The sequence below is a fragment of the Limanda limanda genome, chromosome 10 (assembly GCF_963576545.1).
Source record: "Limanda limanda chromosome 10, fLimLim1.1, whole genome shotgun sequence".
Lineage (NCBI taxonomy): Eukaryota > Metazoa > Chordata > Actinopteri > Pleuronectiformes > Pleuronectidae > Limanda > Limanda limanda.
The window spans coordinates 15917734-15929927 of NC_083645.1; the positions used below are offsets into that span (position 1 = coordinate 15917734).

Genomic DNA, 12194 nt, shown 5'->3' on the forward strand with positions numbered 1-12194 from the left:
AGGGGACAGTTGTTCCATGGTGGAGGTGTATGCACTCTGAGTTTCATTTGAGTTTTGTATTTGGATCATTTTATGATCAGAATCACTCTGAATCATTACTCCAATTCGTCATGCATTAAAAAAGGAGTGAAAAAGCTTGTGTTATTTTGAACTTACACCGACTCTCTATCTGCCTCACAGGAGTAAAGCTTCATTAGAAGAGCTGCAGTCCTGGTGAACTTGGCTCACACTGACGAAAAGGTTTAACACAGATTTGAATGAACAGCAAACTGGATATTGCAGCTTTACTAGCAATGTAAACACAAGGTTAACTTGCTAAACAGCAGTTAAGAAAGAAGAAAAAATACATATTAGCATACAACAGATGACACAGACAATAGTTTCTTAAATGATTTCAGAATCTTTTTATTTGAAATGTCAGTGTCCAAGAGAAAATAAAACAGCAATATAAATATTAGCATAAAAATAAGAGAGTAACACAGGGGTAGCGTGGGGGCTAAGCATTTGATAAGAAAGATAATACAGCAGGATAGAGCAGTATTAATTCAGCAGCGGACGGACATACACATATATAATATTTATAATCATTTGTTCATATGGACAGAAAGAGAGAATGAGAGGCATTCTTTCACAAATGCACGAGATAAAATCACCGCAAAAGAACATTAAGAGGTTACAGAAGGATAGAAACAGTTTCCATATTTTTTTTTTTGTTTTGTTTCTTTACAGGGTGATAAAAGATAGTAGAGAGAAAATGAACACAAAAATATGCGCAACACATATCACAAGTTAACTAGTCTACGTGTGTCACTTTGTTTACTTATCTAAAGTTATCTTTAATTCATTTATTTACACTGAAGAGTTAGTTGGCTTCCATGGTGCTTAGTTACTACATTGCAACACAAACTGTTGAAGAACATCTCAGATTTTTTATTCATTACTGATTTTTTTTTTTTTGTCAAACCGTGGTTTTTCTTATTTTTCTTGAAAAACAAAATGCAACACATTCCAGTAGTAAGCCACGCCTTGTGGAGAGGGACTTTTATTTTGAAAATGGTGGACGTGGTCCCTACTATACAAACAACTGGCTCATACCATCGACAGGACTTGTGTTTATTTACAGTGGGAAGAGCCTCACAGGGCCGGGGAGTGGGGGGGCAGAGGTGAGCGGTACAGAGGCTGAGGTTGGGGTTTCAGTGGAGAAGGATGTTTCAAAGGGCTCTGGAGTGGTGACTCCTCCCCTACAGGGACGGCTGTGCCTGGCTCTGTTGACCTCTACCTGGGTCAGTGCATTAGAGAAGGTTTACGGGGGTGGGCGGGTCAACAGTGGTTCCTCTGTACATTCAGTGGGTAGAGCCAAGGTTGTTCCCCACCCTCCTGGTCGATGGAATGGTGCCACCTCAGCCTGTGTACCCTTCACCCCCCAAAACCCCATCTCCACCCCCCCCAAAAACAGCGTGCAAGCCGCCTCTCCTCATGCAGTTGTGTCTGGCCAGGGCCCCGACAGACAGATGGACGGACGGCAACGTAAAGACTTCATTTCTTATACAAACAATTCCTCTATGCTATTGAATCATTATCTCCCAAAGAAAAAGAAAAAAGCGTGTTACTGTGTCACATCAATAAATTTCTTCAGCACTTCAGGAAAGTGAGGGAAAAGACTCCGCCCCGGCCCTAGAGGCCTGCAAAGTGTCTAGAAACACCTAAGCATTTAAGTTCACCACATCTACGTGTTTCCTTAAAGACCGAAGGGATGTCCTAGCCCCTACTTCATCTCGTCTTTCGGAATACGAACAGTGCATTTCTCTTTGTTTGGCTCTCGACGTGGGGGTAGTGAGTGAGGGGAGGACACGAGCTGGGTAGGGAGAGGGGACGGTACAGGGTGCAGGACATGTCTGTGCCCATCTGGACGTGTTACACCAGCAGCCGGGGCCCTGCTGTTACACCACCTGCACGGACAGCACGGCTCGTGACTCCATTAGACAAACCGCCGGGCCTCCCCACCCTCTACCGGCCCGTCCTCTGGGTGCATGCTCAGGTCATACAAAATAACGGGAGATTAAAATCGTATCTTTTTTTTTTTTTTAAACTATGATTACAAAAGTAATTTTCATTTTGTGTCAAACAAATGCTACATGTGCATTGTGTTGACCTGCGATTGGAGGGAGGATGCTAGACTCCGGTTGTCCTTCCCCTCTTTGCTTTTGCAATGCATAGTTTTTAACTCTAAACTAGAATATGTGGTTTGAACCTTTAAAGAGCATGCAGAAGAGTTTGTAATACCTGTCGAACAACAGCCTTATATCCACAGGGCTTATGCTTTAGGACCCTGTAAGGCTGATCCTATATAGGAATCTAATGGATGGCAACTAGCGTACTTTACACCTCTCCACCACCAGGAAAGAACAATAAATCCAACATGAAAGACATCAACATTTCATCTCTTAATACATCACTGCGTATAGCCTTGTCGTCCCAGCAAGGTTCGTTACACTGAATCTCTTCGTTTAAGTTCATTTGATTTTGCCAAAAAGGAAAACAAAAATCACAATAACCCCCCATACCCTGCCACACATATCTACCAACAAAGATTACAGGAGCAATACTAGACCTTTAGCACAGCACGGGTTATCAACACCATCAACAGCCTTCAACACATTCATATTCTTCAAGACACTCTGTCAAAGAACCATCAACATCGTCCATGCGGCCTAAAATGATTAGATGTCAATATTTAGACCGTGGCTAGTATGAGTGACAGTGACAGTCAGATACCTAATGGGAGGATATGGGGGGTTGAATTTCTCATCAGATCAGGTCGGGTTTATCATTACTCCTCCTCCTCCTTTTCCTCATCCTCCTCTCTCCATCCAGATCTACTTCTTCTCCTTCTTGGTGGACTTCTTCTTGGAGGCAGGGGTCTGGGCGGCCTTGGGGGGCTCGGGCTGGGGCGGACCCTGGGGTGGAGGAAGCGCCTGCTGGGCGGCCTGCTGGGCGGTGGCCTGCTGCTGCTGCTGCTGCTGGGGGTTGGAGGTCAGGGTGGCGGTGCTGCCGGGGATGTAGACGTTCTGGCGGTAGTCGGGGACGTGCTGCAGAGTGAACTGGGGGCTGTAGCGGGTGCTAAGGCCCATGGTGCCCGGCCCCAGGGTGCCTGTAGCCTCACTCACTTCTGGGGGGAAGAGAGACACAGTGGGGAGGATAAGGGGCGAGGAGGGAGAAGGGAGGAGGAGAGAGGAATGAAACTTGTTAGACATCAAGAAATTGAAGGGTTTTTAGTATGACAGTGTTACAAAGACGTGCTGAATTCAAAACAGGTCATGAAAAGGGATAAAACTAATTTCTCTTAAATAATCTTAAAGGAATGAGGCTGTGGATTAAAGGGTGTGAACATGAGACTTTGGCTGCAGTAAGTAGAACAAGAAAAATGAACAAAGCAGAAGAGGAGATGGTGAGAAAAAAACGTTCACAGATTGGTTTTAAATGAATGATTAAACTGTTTCTCTAGTATTCTCATGTGTTTCTGCTTCTCTGTCATGCATGCTCTGAGCCAGTGTGCGAGTGACGTAGCTGCTCCGCTCATAATTCTCCCACAGCCCCTGCATTGCAGAGCCGGAGACACAAACGCTCCCTCCCCCATCCTGTGGATCCTCTCAGCCTATGTAAACACGTACGTGCAAACCGTCATGATAGGATATAGTTTCAGCGGCTTCACACTGACAACGTACACTCCTTAAACTCTCTTCTTCTGCTCTGACTCAGTGCTCCGATTGTGAGATTCCTTCAGCATCATCCTTATCGACGCAGTGACATTAACTTTAGAGGAGAGATGACCTTCAGTATTTATCACTTGCACCGTTTGTTCTTTCATTCCTGACGACACAAACTGTTTGTTCAGTCTAACTTTGTGCTGACATTATCAGTCGGAACCGAGAGAGAGAGAGAGAGAGAGAGAGTGTTTTTCTCTCTCTGTTCACTGCAATGGAAAAATTCCACAGACCATCCGGTGCAGTGTCCAGGAGGACACCACGGTGTGTGTGTCTGTGTGTGTGCGTGTGTGTGTGTGTGTGTTTGATGTGGCGATTGTATTACATAACAGTGGAAACAATGACTTGAGTGCATTTGGCAATACATCTTTGTCCTTCCACCATTTTTGGGCTATTTTGTGTTTGTGTCACTGTATTCAGTGGCTGCTTTCATGTGTATTTTTCCATGTGATTACCACAGTAACAGCCCAAAGATGACTCACCGAGTGTGAGTGTGTGTGTGTGTGTGTGTGCTGGTTATGCAGTCACTGCAGACGAGTGGCCCTAAGCCTTCTGCTTATTCGAAAACACCGCGCGTGTGATCAGTGTGTTACAGTGGAAACATGCATCTCCGTCATGTTATTGAATTCAACACATCCACTGTGTACTGTTTATCTGGTGCTGGTAGCTACGTCCACAGTCTGACCTCATGGAAACATCAATGTGGACGGAGGGAGCTTTAACACTGAGTGAGCAAGTTTTCCAAACAAAAAGAAAAGAGCTGGATTAAAGGAGATGTCTTGGCAGGAGGGAGGGGAGAGGGGACGAGGTATGAGACTCACCGTTCGCTGCAGCCATCAGGGCCTGGAGCTGCTCAGCCTCAGTAGGGGGCTGGGGCCAGGGACCAGTTCCCATGGCAACCTCAGGTCCTCCAGTTGCCCTGTGGCGAAAAAGAACCATAATTAACTCCTGGTTTGCTCTCTACAGTGTGTGCATGTGAGTGTATGTTGAGCTCGTTGGATTGACAGTTGGTGGTTTATGATGTCAAGGCAAAGCAGCTGACGGCGAAGTACACAGCCTGAGGAGAACTCCATAAGAGGGAGGATGTTAAGTTTACAAAACGGGGTCTGTCACAAACAAACACACACTTTTTCTAAACACACTCTGGTGCCTGTGCACAGACACACACGGTAACCACTATCTCCGTTATGGCCTCGAGCGCTGTGCTGTCTAGTAAAATCGGATGAAATATTTAATGATCCCCACCTTTATAAAGGAAATAGTGCTCTGCATAATGGCACACACGCAGCGCTCAGACAGCACTGAACATTTCCATCTGGGTAAACTTCACCTTCAAAGGCTTGTTTATTTAAAGTCTTCAATTTGTATGTGGGAGAAAGAGAGGATAGGACCTTCCATCTTGTATGCGCGCCTACTTATTTCCATTCTCCCACTTATGACACAGCAGCGCAAGCTCCACAGCTGATAACTAGGTCCCTGCTTTAATCGTGGCCATGCCTCTGTTCCCAAAAAGCTCTAACTTTGGATTTTTAGATGGTGGCTTTAGTTTGCAAATAAACTGCAGTAAGTTATCTACATGCTATGCTGCTTGCGTGTTCAGAAGGACAAAAACAACAAACTCGGTTTTAACTACTCTCGCTCAATATGCTGAATTATGCGTGTGTGTCTGTTTGTTTGAAAACATTGGTTATTTAACACAGGCACATGGGTAAAGGGTTCTGTTAGAGTGTACAGCTCCGGGAAGGACACATCAGGGTCTCCGCTGACACTGAAGTCTCATGTCTGACGAATAAAGGCTTCAAGAGAAAAAACAAGAATGCACGTACATCCATAGTGTGGAGAGAAAAGCTCTCCTGTCTAACTAAAAGACCCTTTGGACAAATTGGTCTGCTCAAGGGAATCAAGAGAGTTAAGGACACAATAAGAAGAAAAAAAGTAAAAAGGGAATTCTGACACAAAAAACTGGGCTCTGCTCGAGAGCAGGTTGCCAGAGTACACTGCCAGAACTCTGAAGTGGTTTTCCCTTCAGTGCCAGAGAGAGACCGAGGGAGAGAAACATGTACGTCCTGTGCCAGGCAGCCAATGAGACACAGGCTGCGGGGTAGTGCACAGTCAGTAGAGCCGGGGCTGCCATTTTGTGCCTCTTTACCTCGGTTAAGATAAAAGGGAACGCTTCATTTGTGCCAAATTAGCGTCTCTGTGTGCTTATCACATCCTGTGGCTGTGTTAAGAGCTTCCTGTGGTTAAGATTATCACTTCCTGTGGTTAAGATGTGAACTGTGGTCCAGAGGGATGTCCTTGGTTGACCAGACATGGCTATCAGTTTTTCCTCTGCAAACATGTGACATGTTTTATCTCTGAGTACAACTCTCCCTGATGTTTTGCAGAGAACATTATAACTTCTAACTTAGTTTAAGACAATACAGAGTCCCATGGTGACGTCTGTCTCATCTGTAGTGTGCTTCTTCCTCCATTAAGGAACTATTCACCCTCTAACAGGTGTTTTAAAGAATTAAATCATGAAAATGCTGTTTTTATCGTGTCCAACGTATGTAGTCAAGTTGATAAATCACATGAAAAAAGCCACATGTGGTGATGTTGAGCTACAACCATCACAGACACACAACAAAGGCAACACTCATGGGGAAGCCAGTTCCCTGGAGGGAGAAAAGCAGGAGCTCTCAGACTGTAATGACTATAGACTGTATGTATAGCACACATATACAAGGCATAGCAAAAAAATCTACCAAACACTGCACGCAAAATCAAAAGTGTCACAATCCTTTCTACGCCACAGCAGGCATTGTGGCCTATGCACATCGATCAACAAACCCCATCAAACTTTCAGGGAGACTAACAGAAGCTATGGGTTAGGTACATCTACACACAGCACAGCACGCAACCGCAGTGCACTACCCAGATTTCAGCCACCGTCTGCCATCATCAGCTGATCAGGCCCCTCTCTCACAAAACAGTGACTTCATAACAGTGTCCACTGATCAGCTCATAAGGACAGAAAGAGACCAGACAATTTCTACGTCTAAATTAGTACCTGTTCCCACTGTTCGGCGTCCATCGTATGTGTGTACCGTATGGCATGTGGGGACTAAAAACACAACAAGTTACACAGTCTGAAATTACCATTTTGTTTTCTCACTGAAGATGGGGGGGGGGGGGGGGGGGCAGCATTAATGCAAATGTTGGGATATTGTTGCTCTAGAGCTCTGTGGAAAATATGTGAGTCTGCAGAATCAATTGAGAATACCAGAGATGCCATAATCCCAGTTGTCTTGTAAAACTGCAGTGGCTTGTGCTTGTGTGTGTGTCTCAAATGTTCCTGACTTGGCTTCGCTCGGCTGTTTCAGGCAGAAACCGTGTCTCATGGAGCGTGTTGTGTAATCGTTATTGTGAAAAACTGCTGGTGCAGGCACCGCATTTGAGCCCACGTGACACGGGCAAAAAACTAAAAACACGTTGGTCTGATGTCATTTGCTAGATAATTCACTTGTGTGGAGAATTGGATTTGAGTCAGTGCGACCCCTCAGATGGCAGAAAATGAAGAGAGAGCACGAAGGATAAACACAGAATCCCATCCCCCCACCGGCTCTGGTCACAGTCCCTCATCAGCAGTACTGAGTGATGGCGCACAGGCTCAGAGAGCGCAGAGAGGAGGGGAACAGGAGGGGGAGGGGGGAGTGGAAGCTGCGGCAGCCATTTTATAAAGCAGCCTGGAAACAGGCAGAGATGCTCATTCCGGGGAATATAAATCAGAAACCGGTTGGAGCAGAATTATGCAATCAAATGGAAACAATAAATTACATTGATGCCATTCAAAGTCAGACTCTGATGTTGTGTAAGTAAGAACACATTTCATTGTAATCAGCTCTTTAGAATCAGCAGCCTGCAGGCAGCAGCCCTCACTACCGTCACCTTATATTCTCCTCTCCATCCTCCCTCGCTCTCTCTGCCTGATCAGCTGCCCCTTGCAGCACAACAACATGTCAATATGGGAATTTTAGCAGTGTGTCAGTGTACTCACCCGCTGGGTCCAGGTCGCTGTCCTTGGGTGAAGCGCCAGTCATTGTTGGGGGGTTTTTGCTGTGAAGAGAACAGAAGATGCAACATGAGACGTGTGTTACGCTGGGCCAACAGCTGGAACGTTGGAGGGGCACCATTTGGTTCATGAGATGTTGTTCTGCGGCTGACACAACTGTGTGTGAGGGTGTTTGTGTCTGTGTGCATCCTGTTGTGTGTCAGGCTGTGATGTAGAAAACCTCTTTGTTTCAGTAAGGCTCAACAGAGGGCTACAGATGGCAACAAATCTCTGTGTACTCAGGCAGCCATGTTGTTCCGAGAGCTGTGGAGCATAAAATGCTGCAGAGGAGCACAAACAGACGACACACGCACACACACACGCACACAGACAAACATACACTCGCACTCAGACAAACAAATTGCAAAATGGGACACAGCGTATAAAACTGGAACTCAGAACTAAAACCAAAATGCAGATTGTCACATGTGTGAGCAATCAGCTATTTAACAATATAATAACCAAGAAAGAATACACCAGTAGCAGCCAGAGGATGAAATGGGACGTTCATGATATGTGTATCAAAAAGAGATTCTCTCACTGGATGAACAAACACACAAAGATCGGTCTGAAATAAATTCAAATGAATGGAGGTGGAAACAAACAGACAGAATGAAACTGTAACTCAACCTTATTCTATAACAGGGAGGATGTTAAGTTTAAGTCCGGGAGAGACCTTGAAATATAATCATGTTTTTATTTTGATACCTAAATGTCATGGAGATACTGCAATGATGACGGAGCAGCAGCTTCTCTGGTCTCTCCCTGCTTCTCTCTATAAATGTCTTGAAGGCAACTGCGCTCCTGTCCATCTCTACCTCACTGACCATGTCACCGTGTCTTTTCCATCTCTCTGCCTCTCTCCCCTCTCTCTCAGACTCTCTTGTTGTGCACTCATGCAGTGAATAGACCCTTGGCTCGGCTCCAGATTCTGCCGCCTAATCGACACAAGAGCTCCCCTGAGAGAGAGGCCAGCAGGATGATGTGCTGCATTATTGAAAGAGCTGCTGTACCCGAGAGAATCATCGACAGGGGCAAAGGAATGGGAGGAGAAAAAATACCGATGCTAAAGGAAAAGTATTGTGGAGCAAACTGGTGACTATCGTAACTGGAGTGTCTAATAGACAAGGGGGAAAAACACAAAACAAGTGACTGCCCCATTAAAAATGGAATTACAGTAAAAACAGAGGAATGAAAGAGCGCACTGTCTACGGACCTTTGTGACCAACACCACAAAGTGCTGGAGGGAGTGTGGATGTAAAGCAATGAGGAAGATGAATAGCCTTCAGTGTTCTTTCAATAATACAATATTGAATAACCCTATATTCGTTAAGTGTTGAGTCAAATTGGATCAAGTTTCATCGTTGTCTACAAAATAATTTGTTTCTCCCTGGTGATCACCAAATACAATTAATCTAGTCCTCCACATGAGAGGAAATAGTCAGATAAAGAGAAGGCATGTCTGCTCGCCCTCATCCTCATTACAAATTGCAATGCCAGAACTCACACGTTGTTGTTGTTATTACAACAGGAAATCATGGTGGATGAGGAGGACATATTTGACCTTGTATGCTTCTTCAGAGCAGAGCTTGGTCGATGTTTAGAGTCTAAAATTGGGCATGTGAGTCTGGCTGAGTTTTGCTATAGGGAGAGAAAAGCATCGGCACATGGAGGTTAACATCCACAGAGAGGCCCAGCATTCCAGCTGAGTGACTCCTTCTCTACACGCAAACATTCGCAGACACAGACTCGTCCTTTCCAAGGTCTGATCCCACTCCACGTATAGGAAGCACTTTATATATAAATGAGTTGATCTCAAAGTAAAAATGAAGGTTTTCAAAATGCCTTGATGGGAGAGAGAGAGCGAGAAGGTCAGACAGACGCTCAGGCACACTCGGCCAGTGAAATGAAGGGATTACAGCTCTGTGGGCCGGTTGTAAGACGTTCATGTCAGTCTGGAAGCTTTACACGCTGTCAGTCTGCGTTCCCTACATCACGAAACTGAACTAAAGAGCTTTGAAAGTTCTTTAGGTGAATTACAACTGGACTGAGCTCCTTAGCTCCTGCAACGAAATGTGTGTCTGTTGAAACACTATCATCTTCAGAGATAGGATGGATATTCATTATATGAGCACCGGATTCATCAGGAGGGGAATAAGCTGGACTGATCACAGGAACATCTGGACTCCATCCAGCATGTATGTAAGCATGTGAATGTTGAAACATCTGAGTTACTAGCTAACCAATTCTTTTATCATGATGCACAAATATTTATTCAGGTGTAGAAAGGAGAAACTGTTGTATCACCTGGTCCACCTGGTGCTCTTTGACCCTGATCCAGTTTCCTAACACACACACACACTAACTGTATTGATGTTAAAAGAACCGTGGCTGGACTGCACCTGGTGCTGTTTGAAAAGAGGAAGTCGTTTCTATTCTGTTGCTCTGATAATCTTTATCACACACATGCACACCATATAACCCAGAACAGACAGAGGCAGACCCATTCACTCCCTCATGCTGTTTCACAGCTATCTCACATTCTTGCCAAAGACAGTGTTGTTCAATGCTCGGAAAATGATTAGGCTAGTGGAAATATTGACTCTCTGAAATGCAGGATTATACTGTTTATCCACTATAAGGGAAAAAAAAACTCAGGACTGACAGGAGAAAAGCATTATATGCACTTCCTGCTTTTCATCTTCTTTACCCCGAGACAAACATCATGACTCAATTGACAAAACCCTTGTGGACAGTTTCACTGAACCGCATGAGCCCGTTTGTCGCATGTGCAGTTTTTATCATCCATAAAAAGCCTATTTACAAAACACTCGGCCTCACTCGGAGCACGTGCCAACCCTCATAAACTTCCACAGACTCCGAGACCGAAAAACCCATTATTATGGAAATAGTCATACTGTGAGAAAAGTGATCTTTTGAAAGATAGTGGAGACAAATGATCCCATTGCATTAAAATAGTGTGGCAGACTCGTGACATCAGGATTACATGGCATGGTCCTGAGTCCCAAACTCTCCCGATCATGAGACTATTGCTTTAAAAAGAAAAGATTTGCCCAATGGAGATAATTTGCTGTTAATTTGCTTCAGGGAGAAACGTAAAACTTTCTGTGTTAGCACACATTTAAATATAGTGTGCCAGTACACTGCAAAGGAAAATAAGAGTAGAAAAGAAGGGCAGTGGGAAGGCGTAATGGCTCCAGGGTCCTGCTAAAATTAAACACTACTGCAGGGCTCCTTGTGCCTGATGCTTTTTACACACAATCTCACGCACAGGCACATAAACACTCACAGTGATAGCAAGAGCTCTTAAGGCATTACAGCCTGTGCCGTCTGTTGCTGCGGCACACGTGCGTAAAGCCATCCTTTCTTCCCCTTTATCTATCTCCCTCCACCTCTTTTCCTCTGTTGTCTTCATTGCACACGTGTCACTAGAGCTGAGAGACAGATGGCATCCTGCTAACCTCAGGGACAAACCCCTTCAATGCAGAGAGAGAATCTATGTTACACAGACGCACAAAACAAGAACTAGACGATGTTAAAGGGTAAACTGTGGAGAAGGAACAGTTTCCATTAAAACACCAAAGAAAATACCACAACCTTCAATCATCAACTCCACATTAAAGACAATATGACTAAGGATGAATGGATTAAGGAGGAGAAAATCCTTTTAGAATTCCCTTAAAATGACTCATCCTGGTGAGAGCACTGTCAGCCATTTTCTATAGCTGACATGTGGTCATTATGTGGTCGGCCGTCCTTCACACCCAACACTGAACACATTGAAAGGAGGATCTACAAATGATAATTAGGAACGGGAACACCACACTCATGTGATGCAGAGGCCTGGAGCCGATAACCAAAAGTTCAGAGGACAACAGGAAGTCAGGGGTCAGGCCACTGACCCACTGGATTCCTGTTTTTCAGTCACCGCTTTATTCTTTGACTCTCTCCCCCCACCCCTCTCACCATTTTCGTTCCTTGGCCCTTTTCCTCTCACCCTCCTCCCACCTCTCCCCCTGTCATCCTGTTCCCCTCAGTCTCTCAGCTATTCCACTGAGCCAACACTGCAGGACCTATTTTCATCTGTTGTCTCCACCTCTCCATCTGCTAGAAGCACTTATGTTCCCCCCTTTCCCCTTTCTTCAGCCATCTTCATCTTTGTTCTTTCGGAATATTTCACTCAATCTGCATCTTTACCATAAAGAACAGTTCTTCTCAACCAGTTTAGTGACTGAAAGGGAGAGACCTCATTTCCAACCAAGGGGTAGTATAAAATATTAAAGATTCTTCTCTCTGCCCAAATCTGTCATGTGGAA

At 44.9% G+C, this 12194-nt stretch overlaps 1 protein-coding gene across 8 annotated transcripts in view; it reads right to left on the bottom strand.

Annotated features, from left to right (window-relative positions):
• Window positions 1–380: 380 nt before the first annotated feature.
• The window catches only part of LOC133012097 (protocadherin gamma-A11-like), a 250455-nt gene continuing 238641 nt past the window's right edge, over window positions 381–12194 (bottom strand). For 7 of the 8 annotated variants that reach the window (XM_061080068.1, XM_061080069.1, XM_061080070.1 and 4 more), the window contains exons 2-4: window positions 7804–7862; window positions 4586–4683; window positions 381–3169 (exon numbers count right to left, since the gene is read on the bottom strand). In XM_061080068.1, coding sequence (XP_060936051.1) covers window positions 2877–3169; window positions 4586–4683; window positions 7804–7862 — 450 coding nt within the window. In that variant the 3' untranslated portion in view covers window positions 381–2876. The remainder of the gene's footprint in view (window positions 3170–4585; window positions 4684–7803; window positions 7863–12194) is intronic. The other variant, XM_061080067.1, reaches the window with a different exon arrangement.